The sequence below is a fragment of the Phasianus colchicus genome, chromosome 1 (genome assembly GCF_987193195.1).
Source record: "Phasianus colchicus chromosome 1, bPhaCol1.hap1.1, whole genome shotgun sequence".
Classification (NCBI taxonomy): domain Eukaryota; kingdom Metazoa; phylum Chordata; class Aves; order Galliformes; family Phasianidae; genus Phasianus; species Phasianus colchicus.
Genome location: NC_143436.1, coordinates 162,460 through 182,922, shown reverse-complemented (window position 1 = coordinate 182,922; position 20,463 = coordinate 162,460). Strand labels below are relative to the sequence as shown.

Genomic DNA, 20,463 nt, shown 5'->3' with positions numbered 1-20,463 from the left:
CTCTGGACACGCTCCAGGGCCTCAATGTCTTTCCTGTAGTGAGGGGCCCAAAACTGAACACAGCACTCGAGGTGCGGCCTCACCAGTGTGAGTACAGGGGATGATCACCTCCCTGCTCCTGCTGGCCACACCATTTCTAATGCAGGCCAGAATGGCGCTGGCCCTTTTGGCCACCTGGGCACACTGCTGGCTCATGTTCAGCCCAGAATCAACCCCCAGGTCCCTTTCCTCTTCACAGTCATCCAGCCATTCTTCCCCAAGCCTATAGCGCTGCATGGGGTTGTTGTGGCCAAAGTGCAGGACCCGGCACTTGGCCTTGTTGAACCTCATCCCATTCACCTCAGCCCAGCGATCCAGGTTATCTAAGTCCCTCTGAAGGGCCTCCCTGCCCTCAGGCAGATCAACACCACCTCCCAGCTTGGTGTCATCTGCAAACTTACTGAGGGTACACTCTATCCCCTCATCTAGGTCATCAATAAAGATATTAAACAAGATGGGCCCCAGCACCGACCCCTGGGGGACACCACTTGAAACAGGTCGCCAGCTGGACTTCGCTCCATTAACCACCACCCGCTGGCACGGCCCTCCAGCCAGTTTCTTACCCAAAGCAGTGTGTGCCTGTCCAGGCCACGGGCAGCCAGTTTCCCCAGAAGCAGCCTGTGAGAGACACACTGCTCCCTCTGCTCCTCGGAACCGCGCAGCAGCGGGGCGGCGCTCGGCGTTGTGACTGTGGGATTCCGTGGAATCACCAAGACTGCAGGAGACCTCCAGGATCACCGCACGGACCGTCCTGCCGTCCCTCTGGCCGTGCTCGGTGCTATTCGGGCTGCTCAGTGCCCCCCGACTGCTTCCCCTTGCTCCACCATCGGCTCCAGCATGGAATGTCCCACTGCCATCCGCTGCTCCCAGCTCAGAACGTTCCCAGTGCTCATTATGGCACAGTGAGCTGCTTTTAAAGCAGTGCCTGTGGAACCCCAGGAAATGTCCGTGCGCATTGTGAGGCCACAGATAAAAGTGTTCCATTGGGACTGCAGTGCTCCTCATGGGGCAAAGCCACTGGGGCAGAAGACAGAGGTGTTCTGTTATGTCCCCAGGGCAAAATTTGTGAGGAAATCAACATGTACGCCCACTAAAGCTGTAGTGGAGGATTTCAGAACTGTCACTCATGGATTCCTTTTGCTAAACTCATTGGTTCCGAAACCGGTGCATTGCTCCCTACTGCTGAGCAAACCAACCTACAGCCATGTGCAACAGCAGAAACAAAACTCGTTAAAACCACATTTTCTGTTCTATCTTTGCCTGACCTATCTTCCCGCCCCCTACCCCCACCATTTCCTTCCCCCCAGATGCTCTACCGTGCTGTTGTTTTTTTTAACCCAACCTCCACCTCCGGCCCCAAGCTGACTTCTCTTTCTCCTCGCAATTTCTCTTTCCCGCCTCTACAATAGCAGCAGAAAACACGCCGTTAAGCCACAGTGAACGTTCCTTCTCTTCCATGGGCTGACCTGTTCACAGTTCCCCCCACGCCGCTCTCTGTCCCCTTCGGCAGCACTGAGCCACAGCAACGGCAGCCGCTGCTCACTGCCATTGGTGCCACCTGCAGCCACCACTGTGCCCGGGGGTCCTTCTGGCAGCGCTGCTCTCCTTCCCAGCCCTCTCTCCGTGACACACACAGTGGCACCGAGCGCGCCCTCACTTTGCTGCTGCCCCGCACAGCGCTGCAGGGACACAACGGGAGGACGCGGTGCTGCCATCGCAGCCACAGAACGGCACCGACTGCAGATGACCCAAGCGCAGGGTGGAACTGGACTTGGCGAGGGACGTGAAAAACATTAGGAAGACTTTCTTCAGGTACATTGGCCAGAAGAGACAGGCCAAAGCGAGTGTAGCTCCTTTGGTAAATGTAAAAGGAGAACTGGCTTCAACGGACGGAGAGAAGGCCGAGGTACTGAATGAGTTCTTTGCCTCAGTCTTCACTGGCGGCCAGGACTCCAGTACTTCTCCCGTCCCTGAGCCCTGCATCCCTGCACCTCTGGGTGGGGACTGGGGTGGTAAATCCCCTCCCGCTGTGAGGACAGAGCAGGTCCGAGACCGCCTGAGGAGACTGAATGTGTACAAGTCTCTGGGGCCAGATGGCGTGCATCCCAGTGTTCTGAGGGAGCTGGCTGAGGTGGTTGCCGAGCCGCAAGTCGTGGCTGTCAGGTATGGTCCCGGATGACTTGAGAAAGGATCACGTCACTCCCATTTACAAGAAAGGGAGCAAGGAGGACCCCGGGAACTACAGGCCGGTGAGTCTCACCTCTGTGCCTGGGAAGATCATGGAACAGATCATCCTGGATGACATGCTTGATCACATGAGGAAAGGGCGTGTGATCCGTGACAGCCAGCACGGCTTCACCAGAGGAAGGTCATGCTTGACCAATCTGGTGGCCTTTTATGATGGAGTGACGGCATCGGTGGACAAGGGAAAGGCGACCGATGTCATTTACCTGGACTTGAGCAAGGCCTTTGACATGGTTCCCCACCACATCCTTATCTCCAAAGTGGAGGGATGTGGATTTGATGGGTGGACCACTCGATGGATAAGAAACTGGTTGAAAGGCTGCAGACAGAGATTGGTCATCAATGGCTCCATGTCCAGGTGGAGGCCAGTAACGAGCGGCGTCCCCCAGGGGTCTGTCTTGGGACCAGTCCTCTTTAACATCTTTATCAATGACATCGATGACGGAATCGAGTGCACCCTCAGCAAGTTTGCTGACGACACCAAGCTGAGTGGTGTGGTCGACACGGTTGAAGGAAGGGATGCCATTCAGAGGGACCTTGAGAGGCTAGAAAGGTGGGTCTGAGTGAACCTGATGAGGTTCAACACGGCAAAGTGCAGAGGTTGGCACTTGGGCCGGAGGAATCCCAGGCATCCCTACAGACTGGAAGGAGCGGTCCTTGAGAGCAGCCCCGTGGAGAAGGACCTGGGGGTCTTGATAGATGAAAAACTTAACATGAGCCAGCAGTGTGCCCTTGCGGCTCGGAAGGCAAATGGTGTCCTGGGCTCCATCAAAAGAGGGGTGGCCAGCAGGGACAGAGAGGTGATTGTTCCCCTCTACTCTGCTCTTGTGAGGCCCCATCTGGAATACTGCGTCCAAGTGTGGAGCCCCCAGTACAAGAAAGACAGGGAGCTGTTGGAGAGGGTCCAGAGGAGGGCCACGAAGATGATCAGGAGACTGGAGCACTTCCCCTATGAGGACAGGCTGAAGGAGCTGGGCTTATTCAGCCTGGAGAAAAGAAGGCTGCAGGGTGACCTCATTGCAGCCTTTCAGTACCTAATAGGAACCTACAAACAGGAGGGGAATCAACTCTTTGAAAGGGTTGATAACTGCAGGATGAGGGCAAATGCTTTTAAGTTGAGGGAGGGAAGATTTAGTTGGACGTCAGGGAGAAATTCTTTACAGAGAGAGTGGTGAGGTACTGGAACAGGCTGCCCAGAGAGGTTGTGGATGCCCCGTCCCTGGAAGTGTTCAAGGCAGGATTAGATTGGGCCCTGGGCAGCCTGGTCTAGCATTAGGTGGGAAGGGTGGTGGCCCTGCATGTGGCAGGGGGGTTGGAGATTCATGATCCTTCAGGTCCCTTCTAACCCTGGCCATTCTGTGATTCTGTGACCTGAAAGCACAGCGACTTTAATGAGAGCTCAGTGCAAGTACAGAAGGAAGCAGCTCAGCAAGATCTGCAAGTGCAGAAAGCCTCCTGCAGGGCTCCGGCCGTGTAACAGCACCGGGAGTGACATCGCCCGGAACCAAAGTCCGACGGCGGCTGGGAGCGATGGCACTGCGATGTGACACAGTGGTGGCAACACGATGTGACACAGAGCCCGAAAGGAGAGCAGAAATACCCCCAGCCTCGGGTCCGGCTGCACTGGGGCAGCAGCGTGGGATTGTTCCATGCTGCTGTGACCTTCAAGGACCCTTGGAGGACCCTCCCTTTAAGGCACAGTGCAATTAAACATCTTCCCTGAGAGATAACGAGCAGCAGAGCTGCGTGGTTCCATGCGGGAACAGCTGCAGCACTGCTGGAAAGAGGCAGATTCCAGCACACAGCCATGGCATGGCAGTGCCCAGCAGCATTGGCACGAGCTGGCTGCGCTGGGATCTGTCACTGTGGATTTGTCCCATTCCTCCAGAGGACGAAGCTGTCGGCTCTGCTGCACACCCAGTACTTCTCAGTGTGGCAGAGGGCTGAGCTGATCCTGTCCCCATTCAGGTACGCACATCGGCCTCCGCCTCGCACCTCAAACCTGAGCACAGGAGGGAGCAGAATGGGAAAGCCAGTCCCGCGATGTGACACAGAGCCCGAAAGGACAGCAGAAATACCCCCAGCCTCGGGTCCGGCTGCACTGGGGCAGCAGCGTGGGATCGTTCCATGCTGCTGTGACCTTGAAGGACCCTTGGAGGATCCTCCCTTTACAGCACAATGTAATTATCACAGAATCACAGAATCACAGAATCACCAAGGTTGGAAAGGACCTACAAGATCATCCAGTCCAACCATCCACCCATCACCAATAGCTCTCACTAAACCATGTCCTTCTACACAAAATCCAACCATTCCTTGAACACCTCCAGGGTCGGTGACTCCACCACCTCCTCCAGCTCCCTGGGCAGCTCATTCCAGAGCTTGCAGTAGTATTTCCACACCTCCAGCCTACATCTCCCCAGCACAGCTTGAAGCCATTCCCTCTAGTTCTACCACTGCTTACATGAGAGAAGAGGCCCCCAGCTCACTACAACCACCCTTCAGGCAGTTATAGAGAGCAATGAGGTCTCCCCTGAGCCTCCTCTTCTCCACACTGAACAATCCCAGCTCCTTCAGCTGCTCCTCATAAGGCCTGTGCTCCAGACCCCTCACAGCTTTGTCGCCCTTCTTTGAACAAACTCCAGGGCCTCAGTGTCTTTCTCGCAGCGAGGGGCCCAAAACTGGACACAGCACTCGAGGTGCAGCCTCACCAGAGCTGAGTACGGGGGGCAATCACGGCCCTGTTTCTGCTGCCAACACCGTTCCTGATACAAGCCAGGATGCCACTGGCCTTCTTGGCCACCGGGCACACTGCTGGCTCGTGTTCAGCCGAGCACCAACCAACAGCCCCAGCTCCATTTCCTCCACACTGTCTTCCAGCCATTCCGCCCCAAGCCTGTAGCACTGCCTGGGGTTGCTGTGACCACAGTGCAGGACCCGGCATTTGGCCTTGTTGAACCTCAGCCCATGGGCTTCAGCCCAGCTCTCCAGCCTGTCCAGGTCCCTCTGCAGGGCCTCGCTACCCCCAAGCAGATCCACACTTCCAGCCCGCTTGGTGTCACCCACAAACTTCCTGAGGGTGCACTCGGTGCCCTCATCCAGGTCATCAGTAAAGATCTTGAAGAGGATTTCTCTCATTTCCACCTCAATTTTATCATCACGTTTAATCAAGTGATTCTTGACACTAATACCACGAATTCGTTCCTTATGGTCCTTATTATTAAGTGCCCCTACTACCCTTTTATTATTACTTTTCATATTTCTGATCATACACAGATGATTAATAATATTTCTCTTATGATTATTGCTCCAATATCCCCCCATTTTTGTAACTGCATGTAGCAGTCACTCTTTACACCATTACTAATAATACACATCTGATGATTTCTATATTCTGTGTCCCACCCCCCATTACTCTCTATTTTTGATGATTATCCCATTAATAATGCTATTGGATACCATTATTGTCCCAGTTCCCACAGCGTGGCGTTACAAACACAATCATTACTGATCATCATGGCCACGATGATACACAATCATCATTAAGAGCTCCAAACCCCCCATTAATGCCCCCAATTTGGGGAGTTACTATTTTTGGTGCCGCTTTTGGGGTCCCCATTTTGGGGTGCCCACACGGGGAGGTGGATGCCGGTAATCCCCGCTTCGCACAGAAAGTGAAAGAAACATCAGAGCGTTTCCTGAATACGCGGAGAGATTAGTATGGGTCTGGTACTGACACGCTGTCCGGACTGTTTCGCACAGCAGCTGAAGCCTCGGTTTCTGCTCTCCCAAAGCAGCAGCGTTTTCACCGTCGATCCCCGCGAGGTGTTCGCTAAGAAGAGCGCTCCGCCGGCACCGCTGTGCCCTCAGCCCGACCCTTGTGTGCCCCTGTGCCCGCACACGGCGGCCGCAGCCCCGCACCTCCGCGCCGCTATGGGAGGAAGAGAGCGACGGAGCGCTTCCCCGCAGCGAGAGGTGACGATCCAGCCGGGAGACGGAGAGCGGCAGCGGCAGTGGGGTAATGCCGGGAGGCAGCGGGAAAGGGCCGAGCGGGGAAAAGAGCCCGAGCCCACGGGAGGGAAGAGAGCGGCGGGAGGGAGCGGGGAGCTGCGGCGAGAGTGCGGGAGAGAAGGAGCGTCCGAGTGCGGGAGAAGGGACGGGCAGCGCGGGCACAGCGCGAGGACGGGGCTGGGATGGCAGCGAGAGCGTCGGAAAGGCAGCAGCCCGCAGTGAGCTGCGGGTGGGCGCCGCAGGGAGGGCCGGCAAAGAACTCTTTTCTGCGGCGTGCGGAGCTGCGGGGGGCGGCGGGGGATGGAGTTCCGTCCCGCTGAGCCCGTGAGTCACCTGCAGTGCTCCCGTTCCGTCCCTCGGAGCGGCGGCGGTGCGGGCGGCAGAGCGGGAGGTGCCCGTCCCTCTGCGCGGCACCGCTGGGGCCGCAGCTCAGTGCTGCGCTCAGCGTTGGCCCCTCGCTGCCAGAGAGACGCTGAGGCCCTGCAGCGTGTCCAGAGCGGGGAGCGGAGCTGCGGGGGTCTGCAGCACAGCGCTGTGGGGAGCGGCTGAGGGAGGGGGATGGGGCAGCGTGGGGCAGAGGGGCTCAGGGAGAGCTCAGCACTCTGTGCCGCTGGTGAAAGGAGGCTGGATGAAGGAGGGGTTGGTCTCTGTCCGCAGGGAATGGGGGTGGGACGACAGGGGATGGGCTCAGAGTGCGATAGGGAGGGTCGGGTTGGAGACTGGGAACAATCTGTGCTGCAAAGACCGGTTAGCACTGCTCAGCTGCCCAGGGCAGTGGGGAGTCCCCATCCCTGGGGGTGTTCCAGGAATGTGGGAATGTGGTACAAAGTGTAGTGGGGAAATGATGGTGGTTTGTGAACTGTTGGATGGAATGATCTTAACTAAGAAGAAGCTCTTTACCATGAGAGTGGTGAGATGCTGGAACAGCTGCCCAGGGAGGCTGTGGATGCCCTGTCCATCCCTGGATGTGTTCAAGGCCAGGTTGGATGGGGCCCTGGGCAGCCTGGGCTGCTATGAAATGTGGAGGTTGGTGGCCCTGCATGTGACGGGGGGGTTGGTGCTTCATGATCCTGGAGATCCCTTCCAGCCCAAACCATCCAGTGGTTCAGTGATATGATCCTATGAGGTCTTTTCCAACCATGGTGATTCTGTGACTCCATGAACTGCTCTCTGTCTGACCAGGCTCCAAATGCAGAGAGCTGAGGAAGAAAAGGCGCCGTGTGCTCTGCATGGCTGTGTGTGCAGTGCCATGGATGCTTGTTTCGGTGCTGGTGGCTGTGATAGGTGAGTGCCACCCGCATTCCCACGGGGATGGAACCTCTATTGTGGGTGTAGGACGGGGGACAGTGGGGTTTCCCAGCGCACTGAGCTGCTCCCCAAGCACAGCCCCCATCCCACCTCCTGGGGCGCCGACGTGGTGCCCCAAACCACCTTCTGCTCCACCTTCCCAACCTCTGCAACGCTGCGAGGCCATCGCCCCATGGCCGTGCATCCCAAGCCCACATCTGCTGCAGGGGAACCTTCCTTGCCTCTCACTTGCCCACCTCTCTCCTTCTCAGCGCTCCGGCATCCGTCGTGCTCACCTCGCCCACACTTCTCCCACGTCTGCCCCAACGCCTGGCTCGGTTTCCAAGGGAAATGCTTTTATTTCTCGGACAACGAGAGTGACTGGAACAGCAGCAGGGAGCACTGCCAGCGCCTCGGAGCTTCCCTGGCCACCGTGGACACGGAGGAGGAGATGGTGAGAGCGGGGCGTGAGTGCCAACACGGGGGTGGGAAACCCACACTTGTGGGGCTGCACCAACTGCTGGCGGTGCCCCCAATTGGCCCCGTGCCACAGCGCCTTGCAGCGAGGTGGGACCTGAGATGGGGCCTTGAGGGGGGAAAGTGCTCCAACGGCTCCAATCACACCTGGGTTTGTTCACAGCAATTCATGCTGCGGTACCACGGCCCGGCAAACTGTTGGCTTGGGCTGCACAGGGCAGAAGGGGATGAGCACTGGACGTGGGCCGACGGCAGCGCCTTCACCAACTGGTCAGTGTGTGCGTCCGTCTGTCTGGCTGGGATCTCTGACAGGGTCTGTTTGGGATGGGCTGGGACTGGCTTTCCCATTCTGCTCCCTCCTGTGCTCAGGTTTGAGGTGCGAGGCGGAGGCCGATGTGCGTACCTGAATGGGGACAGGATCAGCTCAGCCCTCTGCCACACTGAGAAGTTCTGGGTGTGCAGCAGAGCCGACAGCTTCATCTTCTGGAGGAATGGGACAAATCCACAGTGACAGAACCCAGCGCAGCCAGCTCGTGCCAATGCTGCTGGGCACTGCCATGCCATGGCTGTGTGCTGGAATCTGCCTCTTTCCAGCAGTGCTGCAGCTGTTCCTGCATGGAACCACGCAGCTCTGCTGCTCGTTATCTCTCAGGGAAGATGTTTAATTGCACTGTGCCTTAAAGGGAGGGTCCTCCAAGGGTCCTTGAAGGTCACAGCACACTGGTTGGCCTCAAAATAGACTCAACTGACTTCCAAATACTCTCAAATTATCCCCAATTCAATCCCAAAACGACACCAACACAGCCCAGCATAGGCCTTAACGGTCCTCAAATGGTCCAAATGGCACCCAAAGCATCCCGAAATGACCCCAAAATGACCCCAAAACACTGCCGAGAATGGCTCCCAAACGGCCGTGGCTCAGCCCCTGGTTCCCAAAGCACCCAAAGCAGCACTTAGAGCCCAGCACAACCAACAGACTGCACCGACACGGCCCAACACCCTGAAACGGCCCCAACAGCCGCGGACATCCCCGAAACGGCCCGAGGGGCACAATGCCATCCTGAAGTGACCTGAAAAAGGTCCCCAAGGCGCCCCGAATTCCCACGGGCAGGAAGGGGTTAATGGGGGGCGGGAGAGCCGTCGGGTCGCTGTGGTGTGTTCAGGAATGGTTGAAAGAGCAAGGATGCCATGATTCATTGGACGAGTCAGAATGTCAGTGAAGGCCAGGGTGACCTTGATGCTGGAAGTAAGCAGAGAAGGAGGAACCAGTATGTGCAGAAAAGACAGAGCTAGTAGGTAGGAATGCGCGCACACCCCTGCGGCCAGATGTTGCGTGCCGATGTAGCAATGCTATGTACAGACCAGTTAGGAGCTAGTTAACAAGCTCTGTAACCAATCAAAAGATGCTGTATGTACTCCTTGATTTATAAAAGCCCTGATTCCTAGCACAATAAACGAAGCGTTGATCACTCATACTGAGTCTGTCATGCTTCCCCACGCACTGGACACCGTTCCCTGATGGAATCCGCAGCAAGTGGTGCCCAAACAGGGACTTGTTGGTGTGCCTGGAGTCGCGCGGACGGACAAAGAGCAGCTGTACCACTGGGACTGGGGGGCGAGATCACCCAGATGGACCGAAAGGGGTCTGCACGGGTCCGGAGGGCAGAAGAGTTGGAGCTCCAGTTTTACGACTCTTTATTGGGCACTGGCGTGGTGAGACGTGGAGTTACAGCGCAGCATGGAAAGAGAGGTAGCCCTAAAATTACTATTGCGCTTTTTAGAAAAGCAGGGACCCTTCGTGGGACGATTCAGGGAAGTGGACAACGGCAGGACGGTCGCGACAGAGGTTGGCACCGTGTTGCGGTAGCTGGGTTAGGCGCCGACGTAAGTGCTGCGGTTAGCTGGAAGCGGGGTCGCGACCCGCCCTCTGTATCCACGATGGAGTGGGAAGCTGCGGAGAAACTGCCGTTAAATATTCTCTCTAAGAGAGGGGAGCAGTCATCTCCTAAAGGCATGGCCGAGACCCTGGTGCACTGGGCTCGGAAGAAGGGACATTTGTCAGGAGTGGCGCTGATGTTCAGCGTCGACGAATGGTGCGATACTGGGGACTGCATGTGGGAATCAGTCATTAATGGTGGAAAGGAAGAAAAACCATTGCGGCCCCTCGACCCCTTGTGGCGGTCCATTATTAACTCTTTGAAAGCTATGCGGGCACTGGCCGGTACAACAACTAATTCGGCTTTGGAGTTTGACGTGCCTGCTCGGGGTATCGCACACCCCGTGTGTTCCTTGGCGGGTCAGAAAGCATCGGTAGGGGCTGCAGCTCCTGGTCTTTCAAATGACACTGCTACTGAGTCATCTGCAGTACTGCAGCAGGAAAAAGGGGCTGTATCTGACATCACCCTGATGGACACTGCCAGGAGCAGCCTCCTGCAGAATCAGAGAGCGTCGACGGGGGTGAGGGGTTGGAAAAACTGGATTGTGAGGCTAAAATATTAACAGAGCGATTATGTAATATGGAAATCTGAGTGTGGCAAAAAAGGGACACGGGGCCTGACCGAGGCTCTCAACTGGTGCCTTCTGCGGGTCCTGACCTGCCGATAGTGCCTTCTGCGGGTCCTGTCCTACCGATAGTGCCTTCTGCGGGTCCTGACCTGCCCATGGTGCCTTTTGCTCCACCGCCTCATCCGGCAGCGCCGCCCGACGGAACTCCGGAGAGCTCGTTTCGGCGCGCCCGCACCGTTCTGCGGGACGGGGTGAGCGGTCGGGACCTGTGCGGAGCTCGCTGGCGAGGGAGCAGCCGGTGACTCTTGCAGCGTTACAGTGAGTTAACGTTTCAGAATCAGCCTGTATCTACCTTAGCGTTAGTTATCTTTCTCAAATGGTTAAGCAAAAATGTCCCTTAATTTCCGAACACTGGATTCTATTTCTGCTTCTACTATGACAGCACGGCTGCTAAACTTTTATCTGTTTGGAGCCAAATCATAGAAGGGCTTAAACTAATTCGACAAGGAAGAATTTCCTCCGACCATTCCCCACCGCCTCCCTCCCAGCCCCGCCGCTGCCCCTCCGCCCCGTCCCCGTTGCTCGGCGTGACGCTGCTTTCCTCCGCCCCGCCTGCGGCGCCCCGTGCTGCGTCTCTGCAGCCTGCGTGTAACTTGGAGCCGGGAGCGGACCTGCTTGTGTTTCTAAAGGCATTCGAACTTCCCTCCAGGAATAGGGTGTTAGATATATTACAGGCGTTCCTCATTCTCCCTGGACAAGCTATCGTTGATCATACTCATCTAACATTGAAATCCGTTCTTAATAAACAAAAAAAGGGAATATGGGAGACACAGCACAAGAAAGACTGTAAGCGTTTGCTTTCTCTGTGCCTTCTGTCAATAAAGTGGAGCCAGCTTCTCGGTATGAATGAGTTGTGCTGCCTCAAGGCAGGAAGGATTCTCTGACTATGTGTCAGCTATTCGTAGCCACACCTCGCAACCTGTTCGTAAAGCAAGCCCTCATGTGCTCATTTATTACTGCACGGATGGCATACTGTGCTGTCAGGAACAGCCTGTTGATAATAGCTGGGAAATGCAATTAATCTCCCATCTCTCCCAATTTGGCCTGACGGTGGCACCAGAGAGAGTGCAACGCACCTTTCCTACTTTATATCTGGGTTGGAAATGATCAGATGCTATGATATGCCCTCAGACTGCAGAATTGAAAATTGACACTTCCACACTCACTGACTTACACACTCTTTTAGGTCACTTACAATGGCTACGGCCATCGGTTGGCATTTCCAGCGCTCAGTTAGAGCTGTTGTTGTGAGGAGGGAGCTGTGCTAATGATGCAATCGTACTGACGCCTGAGGCTAAGCAGGCTCTAATTCAGATTACCGCCCAATTCAGTCAGCAGCTAGCCACTGTCATCTCCCTTGTCTTGTATGTCCAGGAGAAGCATCACGACATCTCCCTTGTCTTGTTGTAAGAGATTATTATTTTGCATCATCATTGTCTCAAAGCTTGCTGAGGTCACAGACAAGTTCAGGCAAGTGCTGGGCAAGGGTTGTGAAATCCTTTGTCTGAAGGACACAGATGAACAAGTTCAAGCAAGTCCTGGTCAGGGGTTGAGAGATCTTTCGTCTGGAGAAGTTTGATGGACAAGTCTTGGGCAAGGATTGCGAAATCTTTTGTCTGAGGGTCACAGATGGACTGGGCCGGGGGCAACAAGAGAGAGAGAGAAGCTGCAGCTTAATAGCTGCGAAGTGGTCTTTTGTGTGGACTTATCTCAAGGAAGATGGCCATCTCGGGAAGTACTTGCAGGACTCCTGCTAAAACGCCCAGGGATGTCACGTAGGCAGGAGAAGTAGTAGGATAAAAAGAGGAATCGAAAACCATGAGGATGAGAGGTTTTCTGCCATCAGATTCCTCGCCACGGAATTCCTGCATGCTGACGGACTCTCCTGGGCCTGCTACCTGAATCCTGCTGCTGCTTCCTCCTGGACTGGCTCTGCGACTTCTTCCTGCTACCTGTTGCTGCCCCAGGCCTTCCACGCTGCTGCTCTCCCCCCTGCTGCTTCTGCCTCGGACCTTCGGAACGTCGTGCAACGGGACGCTGCTGGATCCTGGTGGTGACTATCCCCGCTTCACGGCATTCTTGCTTTTTCCTAGCTTTCCTATCGCACTCCTTCCCTTCCCCGTCTCCCTAATTAGACTTATAATAAACTGGTTGGACTAACATATGAACCGTTGTTTCTTAATCTCACACCGGGTATACAGATATTAAAAGAACCTCAGCTCCCTCCTATAAATTGGAGCGTGGCACTTGTATGTCCAGGAGAAGCATGCTTTCGCAGTCATTTGTCAATGAAAAGAAAACAAACAAACAAACAAACAAACAGAAAACCACACTTCTCCTCAAAACAGGCCTACTAAACAATCTTCTCCTTCTGTGTTTTTTTTGCTGGAATGGCTGTTTCCCCCTGCTCAGCCTCGGTCGCCCTTGATGACTCGTGTCAATATAGCAGCTGAACTGATTCATATGGGCAGAGAGAGAGTTCTCTGCATAGCGGGGCGAGAACCCGACGATATTAGTTTACCTTTACCTTGCTGTGGGCAGAGTGGGTGTACCGTCACTCCTGCTCCTTACAGTTGGCGTTAGAAGGGTACCCTGCTCAGTTTCATATAGAACACCCAGATCAGAGAGGAGCGTAGTTCCTGGAAAAACAAACTGACTGGATTGGAATACCTCAGTATTCAAAATGACCGGTGCTGGTCGCACAGTATTGACTGAGGCTGGATGCCGGAGCCACAAAGCTGTCTGTGTGTGGTGGGACAACAGCTGGGAGCATCAGTTTGTGCCAGCGGAGCTTAGAGAAGTTTACAAACTATGGAACTAAAAACGATTTTATGGGCCTTTACTGCGTGGCCAAATGAACCTCTAAATGTTGTAGCTGCTTCCCTCAAAGAATTGAGGATGCCCACCTTAGAGACAACAAGAATGTGTGCCTTATCTCTCTGTTTTTACGACTTAAACACATGTTACGGCCAAGAAAGGAACTGTGGAGAGCGTGATTGAGACCTGGCTTGCTGAGAAAGGCCACACAGACAGTATTCGGCTAATGAGGAGAGAGTCCTTGAGCAATGTAACAGGATGTGAAGGGAGGAAGGAGAATGTAGAAATAAGAAAGATGAATGGCATGGTCTAACCACAAAAAGTACAAAGAAGGGCTGGGGCTTCAAGTAGCTGAAGAGCCTATCAGGAGCTCGGGCTTTGCAATATGTCTGAGCTTCATTAGCGCCAACATAAATGCACGCAACCTTCTGATTAAAGTTGAGACTTTCTGATCAATTATGTGGTCGTGTGTCTGTCTCCCGCCGAGCTCCGACAAGGAAGCATACTGTGTCATCCACATTGGCAGCCACCTAAACACCCTTGGTTTAGGGGAGGGTAATGCTGTTGCTGATAAATTGGTTGTGGTGACTCCTGTTAATCTGTTGGATGCTGCTCGTAGCTCTCATGAGATGTTTCATCCAAATGCCCACGGTTTACTTAAACAGTTTAAAATTGGCGTAGTGATGCAAGGTTGATAGTACAAACATGTCCACGGTGCACTCCCCATAGCGGTGGCTTTGGGCTGGGGACTAATCCCCGAGGTTTGCAAGCATTAGAAGTGTGGCAAATGGATGTCACCCACACTGCAGAGTTTGGCCGATTGAGATACGTACATGTCACTATTGACACCTATTCTGGGCTTATATGGGCTTCTCCTTTAGCGGGTGAATTTGCTAAATACGTCATTAAGCACTGGATTGCACGTTTTGCTATCCTGGGAGTCCCAAAACAAATCAAAACGGATCATGGGCCAGCCTATAAGTCGCAGTCAGTGCAGTCTTTTTTGCACAAGTGGGGAGTTCAACATAAGTTCGGGATCCCACATGCTCCTACAGGTCAGGCTATTATAGAGCACACAGCTACACTAAAACACAACTGAACTGAATGAGCGATGTACGTGATGTGCGAGACCGCCTCAGGAGTGCTCCTTTCTCCCTTAACTTCCTTTTTGTACGAGGAGGCTCATCGGTACCTGCTACAACTGTGCATCATTCAGGCACTGGTATGAGAGCACTGAGTCTGCAGAAGTGTCTTACAAAGATCCGCTGACTGGAGATTGGAAGGGCCCAAGTACTGTCATACTTGTAGGAAGAGGTTATTTTTGTCTTTCCACAGATGATGGCCCTGCTTGGATGCCTGCTCGCAGTGTTCACCCTTGGTGCAGAACCACTGCCTGAGCCGCACCAACTCAACTCGTGGCAAAATATGTGGGTCACCTGGGTAAATCAACAGGCCGGACCGACTTCTGCTTAGCGCTTGCTTCTGCCACTGATCCCTTCCAAACTTGTTTTATAGGGATGTTGTTTCTCAATGATTCTGATTTTTCTGCTTACTCCACGGGCAGTTGCAATGTACTGGATACTCCAGGTGATTAACAATTCAAGCTTCTTAGGAGTTTCAATACCACCATACCCTGGGACTCACAGGAGTTAAATCTTCTTGGAACTCAAAAGATCGGTAGCACATCTAAGGGATGGAAGAAAACGTGTTTTATGTTTGGAAATACCAGGAAATGCCTTTGGAGGTCCATGTTACATTGGTAAATTCACAGTATTTTCTATCACTTTCCAGGACATGCGTGACATCCACTCTAAACGTAGCGCTCGGGTAGCATTAGCTGTCCTTATACCAGGGGCTGCTGCTGGGAATAGGTATTACAGCTATTAGTATAGTTATCCGTATTGTAAGATGCTCACTTAACAAAATGTCCACTACTGTCTTGCTTGTGCAAAAGGAAAAGGGGGAATGGTTGTGCGTACTGCCATTGCAGCTCACGGAACCCACGAAAAGAACGGTGTCAGGATGTGAAACGATGAGAAAGACTGAAACCAGCCTTGAAACAACCATGAACTCATAATGATTGGGACTGTGTGCTTCTTATTTGGTTTTGCTTTGTAACTTGTTGTGTTGCAAACAGCAGCAGTAGTAACGGTTGTTGTGTGGGGTTTTAAATTTTTTTAGCAATAGACTGAATGTGAATTAACAGGATTTAATGTTACCAATGCTGAAATCTACGGAGATAGCTATTTTAATGTATTGGTAGTGCTAAGACAAAACCTGGAAAGGAATCCTGAGCAAAGGGCTGACCTTATATTATAGAATGATTAACTCTCTTTCATCCCACTATTCAGGAATTTAAAATATGATCATGCAGCACCTGAGACAAAGGCACACGCTAAGAGAGTTAACCTGGATAGTTCATTCTGCAAGCAGGTGTTCCATCTGGCCTCTGTATCACGCACTGGCCATGCGCATGCAGTGTACAAATGGAAAATACCCTTCGGACCCTGAGAAGAATAAAAGCAAGAGAGAATCTGTGGTGGGTGAGAGAGGAAAAGTGCACCATGAAGCAGGGGACGCCCTGCTGGCACTGCCTATCGCATTCACCAGCACCATGTTCTTTCTCTCTTTCTTCTGCAGGTTGTTGTTTCTCGAGGGTCAGTAAGTAATAATGCCCCCAGTTCTATCTGGCATCCAAAGTTGCCCGACTATTAATTTTCCATTAGCCCAAAGGCATCATCATGAGCACTCTAAAAGCATCTGTTGTACAAATCTTAGTGATTTTTCAAAATCAATATACCAGAATATATAAAAGTTGAAGACCTCTTTCAAAGCAGTTAGAGATTAGCACAGAACGGAGCCCTCGGGGATTTATTTCCAGGTTGCAGAAACTTGGGCTGCAGACCAAACACGTGTTTGTTCTTTTTAGTAGGTTAACAGTATTTCTTGCCATCTGAGGATAACATGCCTTGGCTGGGCTGGTCGCTGTGCTGCAGAGGGACACCTCTATTTACCCAGCAGCTCTCAGGACGCAGCGATGCTCAGCACAGAAGCAGCACAGATGTTGGTTTCCACCCCCCCTCTGCCCCACACACAGGTGACCAAACTCGGGGCAGTTTCACCCAGGATCCCAATTCTGCCCTATGTCAGCAGTGCTTCCATTCCACCCAACCAATGCAGGGCAGCTCTGTTCCGACCCGCTCCTTCCACACTCCAGACCCTCATTCCCCTCAGGACCAGCTGTCAGGGCTGAGGATTCCCGCAGTGTTTTCCTATCCCGCTCTCCTCTTCCAGGCCATCCGTGCCATCAATGGTGGCGACCACGAGACGAGCGCAGAGGAGTTCACCAACCGCGTCTTCAACAAAATCGATGTGAACGGGGACGGTGAGAAACACCCCACTGCCACCCCAGCCCTGCTGCCACCCCAGCCCTGCTGCCATCCCGCTGAGATGCTGCCCCACTGCCACACAGCTGCCCGTGCTCCCAGGCAGGATGGGGCTGTGAGCAGCCCGCTCTACTGGGAGGTGTCCCTCCCCTGGCGGGGGTTGGAAGCAAACAATCCCTAAGGTCTCTTCCAACCCAAACCATTCTGTGATCCTATGGCTCCTCTTCTGCTTCATCTGTGCATCTTTGCCTTTTGTATTTCCTTCTCACACGAAGCCACGTGCTTTGCAGAGAAGCTTTTCTCCTCCACCACACATAATGGGTACAATGGGATTCATTCCCTGGACTCAGTCCTTGGCCATATTTTGTCTGTGTGCGTTTTGTAGGGTTTCTTTGTCCCTTTTTGGGTGTAGCTGATGGCAGAGGGAGGAGTGGGAGCTGCTTGCTGGCAGTGCTGCTAAAGGTAATAGAATCACATAGAATCACAGAATGGCCTGGGTTGAAAAGGACCACAATGATCATCTTGTTTCAACCCCCTGCTATGTGCAGGGTCACCAGCCACCAGACCAGAGCCACATCCAGCCTGGCATCCACCCATAGGGAAAGGCAGAACCCCCCAGAGCCGCCATCCCACTCTGCTCTGTCTGTGCCCCACAGGGGAACTTTCCCTGGATGAATTTGTGGAGGGAGCGAGGAAGGACGACGAGTTCATGGAGGTGATGATGAAGAGTTTGGATCTGTCTCACATCGTGGCCATGATCAACAACCGCCGGCACAGCGTGTAAACGGGGCTGGGGAGAGCGAGCCAGGAAGGACAAACAGACAAAATTCCATGCATGTAAGGACGGAAATGAGAACGGAAAGGAACTGCCATAGATCTGTGGGCGTCGGAGAGCACATTGCTGCATGAACATGGGAAGTGTGCGTGCAGGGCAGGCTTGGAACAACGGGGGCTGTGCAGCACTGCCCAGAGATTTCCTACAGCCCAAAGGCCAACAGCTCAGCACCCCGACTGCATCCCACAGCCCACATCCATTGCTCTGTGCTGCACTCAGGGCAATGCCAGGGTCGCAGTGAGCACTGTGAGAATGCAGCATGGAGAAATCTCTGATGTGCACAGAAAGATCCCAGCGGTCACCAACACGAAGGGCATCACCACCCCGCTCCACCACTGTGCCACCAACACCTCTGCAGCGCTCACACTGCGTCCGGAGCTCGGCAGCTTTGCAGCCCCATCTATAGAACCCATGGGCAGAAGGGAATGAATACCCACTGCGGGGCTGAGAGGACACTCCTGTCGTAGCAGCATTGCTGCTGCCAATGAGGGTCGGTGCCAGGGATGGGCACAGCGCGGTGCTGTGGTGCTGTGATGGTGCTGTGACAGGGCTATGATGGTGCTGTGACAGTGCTGTGACAGTGCCATGATGGTACTGCAGTGCTGTGACGGTGCTGCAGTGCTGCAGTCACCTGAAATCCAGGAGAAAACGCCGTAACCCCAGTGCAGTGTCAGAAAGTGGCGTTCCTTCATTCCTCACCACAGTACCGGGCGATGTGACAAATAAGCGCACGCTCTCAGAGTTCAGGCTCTGCACTGGAACAGCTGAGCCACGCACACGCGGTGCGTTGGCATCCACGTCCATTCCTGTCCCGTAACTCAGTTCCAATAAGAACGCTGCTCACACGCCGAGGAAGATGAAATCGCGCTCAGGGACTCCCTGCCTTAAGCCGGCCCTTATCCTCATTGCCCGGCCCCGCAGCGCACGAACGGGAGGGACGGAGCGAGAGAAGGGCGGTGGGCGGGGCAAGGCGGAAGAGGCGTGGTGAGAGCGGGGGGCGGAGCCTGTGGAGCAGCGCACCAATGGCAGGGAGGGACGGGCGGTGGGCCGGGCTGGCGGAGCGGCTCGTGGATGAGAGGATGGAGGGGGAAGTGGGCGGGGCCTGCGGGGCACTGCTCCAATGCAACGGAAGGATGTGTGGTGGGCGGGGCTTGGGCGTAGTGGCGGGTCTATTCTAATCAGAAGCGCAGGGGCCGTGGGAAGGAGCTTGTTCAACCATCCAAAGCCTAACGAAGTCGTGATAACGGGCGGAGCGGGAGCGGAGCGGGGCGGCGCGGGGTGGGGAGCGGCGCTGGGGCGGCGGGGGAGGGGTCGGTGCGGGCGGCGTGCGCGCGTCCGCGAGATGTCGGGGGCGCGCGTGGGGGCGGGTGTGGCGCGGGGAGAGGCTTGGGCATCGCTTCTCGGCCTTTTGGCTAAGATCAAGTGTAGTATCTGTTCTTATCAGTTTAATATCTGATACGTCCTCGATGAGAGGACTTTATATTAAACGGATTTTTGGGCGCGGGAGTTGGACCCGGAGCTTGCTCCCTCCGCTCCGCGCATCGTCCCGGTATGGCAGTACCTCCGGGCACGGTGCACCTCCCCCGGGAGGAGTGTTGGCGGTGAAAGGCAGAGCGGGATCGGGGGTTGCTGGGAGGGCTGTGGCCCTGCGTGTCCCGCAGGGGGCGCTGTTGTGCGCTCGTCCAGCGGAGGGCGCTGTGCGGCTCCGGCTGCTACGGCAGTAGACCGGCGGGGTGGGGAGGGAAGCGGCCCCGTTTCTCCGCCCTCGGGAGCCCCGTCCGGGCCTCGGGAGCCGCGGGGCTGTGGGAGCGGGGCCGGAGGAGGGCACGGGGATGGCGGGGGGCTGCAGCTGCGTGTGGGTAAAGGCCGAGGGACGGGCTGTGCGGCCTGGAGAAGGGACGGCTGCGGGGAGACGGCGCTGCGGCATTCGGTGCCTGAAGGGCTGAAGCGCAGCAGGAGAAGCGGCTTTGTGTGCGGGCACAGAGCGGTGGGACGAAGGGGGGACGGCGTTAAATGAAAGAGGAGACTGAGGTCAGACGGGCGCCTCATGGTTTGTTCTGTGGTTCGAGCAATCTGCTGCAGGATATTCTTGCAAAGTGTATGAGAAAATATTACATCGGTATTCGCACTGTCCAGACACAGATTGCTGCTATCCGTGCACGTACGTTGCTAATTCTTTTCCTTCTCCTCCTCGTGATCTCTATTACTCGGGTCTCGTCTGTGCAGCACCAAATACTGGCAGTTCTCCAACGTCGGGGTGTTTGATCTGCCTGACCTGCCTTTAGCTGAAGGCTCAGAGGTATTTCAGATGGAGGACGGACAGACGGGAGCTGCAGCCTTTGTGCCTGCAGCCAACTGCATCCGCCTCATCTCCACGCCTACTGCACTGTGTACTGAGCGTGCATTCCTGGGGAAGGATCATCTGGAGCACAAGTGATGAAAGCTATCAGAGACCCTCCAATAAAGCAGAAAGATGCCCGAAAAGGGCCGTGGCAGTGCAGACCATGAAATAAAGGCTCTTACCTTGCTCTGATGCAGAAACGACATTCGATTCCCACGGGGCTAAACTGAAAGAAGGAAAACCGAGGTCGGATGTGAGGAAATCCTTCGCCCAGAGGCGGTGCGGCACTGGCACCGCTGCCCTGAGCTGTGGGTGCCCCATCCCTGGAGCTGCCCGAGGCGTGGCTGGGAGCCGGGCAGCCCGAGCTGGGGGCACACAGCCCATAACGGGGATTTGGAGCTCGGTGATCGGTTTGGTCCCTTCCAACTCAACCGTTCCATCGCTCCTCCGTCCCTCCCGGG

General features: G+C 54.8%; 2 protein-coding genes, 1 non-coding gene and 1 pseudogene across 5 annotated transcripts in view; 3 read left to right on the top strand and 1 right to left on the bottom strand.

Annotated features, from left to right (window-relative positions):
• Positions 1-4,031: 4,031 nt before the first annotated feature.
• The window catches only part of LOC116235185 (C-type lectin domain family 2 member D-like), a 43,515-nt gene continuing 27,083 nt past the window's right edge, over positions 4,032-20,463 (bottom strand). For both annotated transcript variants that reach the window (XM_090124353.1, XM_090124393.1), the window contains one exon: positions 4,032-4,285. In XM_090124353.1, coding sequence (XP_089980479.1) covers positions 4,144-4,285 — 142 coding nt within the window. In that variant the 3' untranslated portion in view covers positions 4,032-4,143. The remainder of the gene's footprint in view (positions 4,286-20,463) is intronic.
• On the top strand, positions 5,989-9,531 carry LOC149919301 (C-type lectin domain family 2 member D-like). 2 transcript variants are annotated; one of them, XM_090123817.1, is made up of 5 exons: positions 5,989-6,301; positions 7,477-7,578; positions 7,854-8,035; positions 8,222-8,328; positions 8,428-9,531. In XM_090123817.1, the coding sequence occupies exons 1-5, from the start codon at positions 6,004-6,006 to the stop codon at positions 8,567-8,569; spliced, it is 831 nt and encodes a 276-aa protein (XP_089979943.1). In that variant the 5' UTR covers positions 5,989-6,003; the 3' UTR covers positions 8,570-9,531. The 2 variants fall into 2 exon arrangements, with proteins under 2 accessions (XP_089979943.1, XP_089979894.1); XM_090123768.1 differs by having other exon boundaries at positions 8,222-9,531.
• LOC149919300 (guanylyl cyclase-activating protein 1 pseudogene) lies at positions 16,465-17,610 on the top strand (annotated as a pseudogene).
• Positions 19,054-19,244, top strand: LOC149919299 (U2 spliceosomal RNA). The gene has a single exon (XR_016463765.1). It is a non-coding gene; the product is annotated as a U2 spliceosomal RNA (small nuclear RNA).

Bases quoted from the DNA above. Each gene is read 5' to 3' on its own strand.
- LOC149919301 (XM_090123768.1), top strand. From the start codon at position 6,004: ATGGGTCTGGTACTGACACGCTGTCCGGACTGTTTCGCACAGCAGCTG. The intron at 7,579-7,853 runs GTGAGTGCCACC...TCTCCTTCTCAG, and splicing joins GGTGCTGGTGGCTGTGATAG to CGCTCCGGCATCCGTCGTGC. The intron at 8,036-8,221 runs GTGAGAGCGGGG...GTTTGTTCACAG, and splicing joins TGGACACGGAGGAGGAGATG to CAATTCATGCTGCGGTACCA.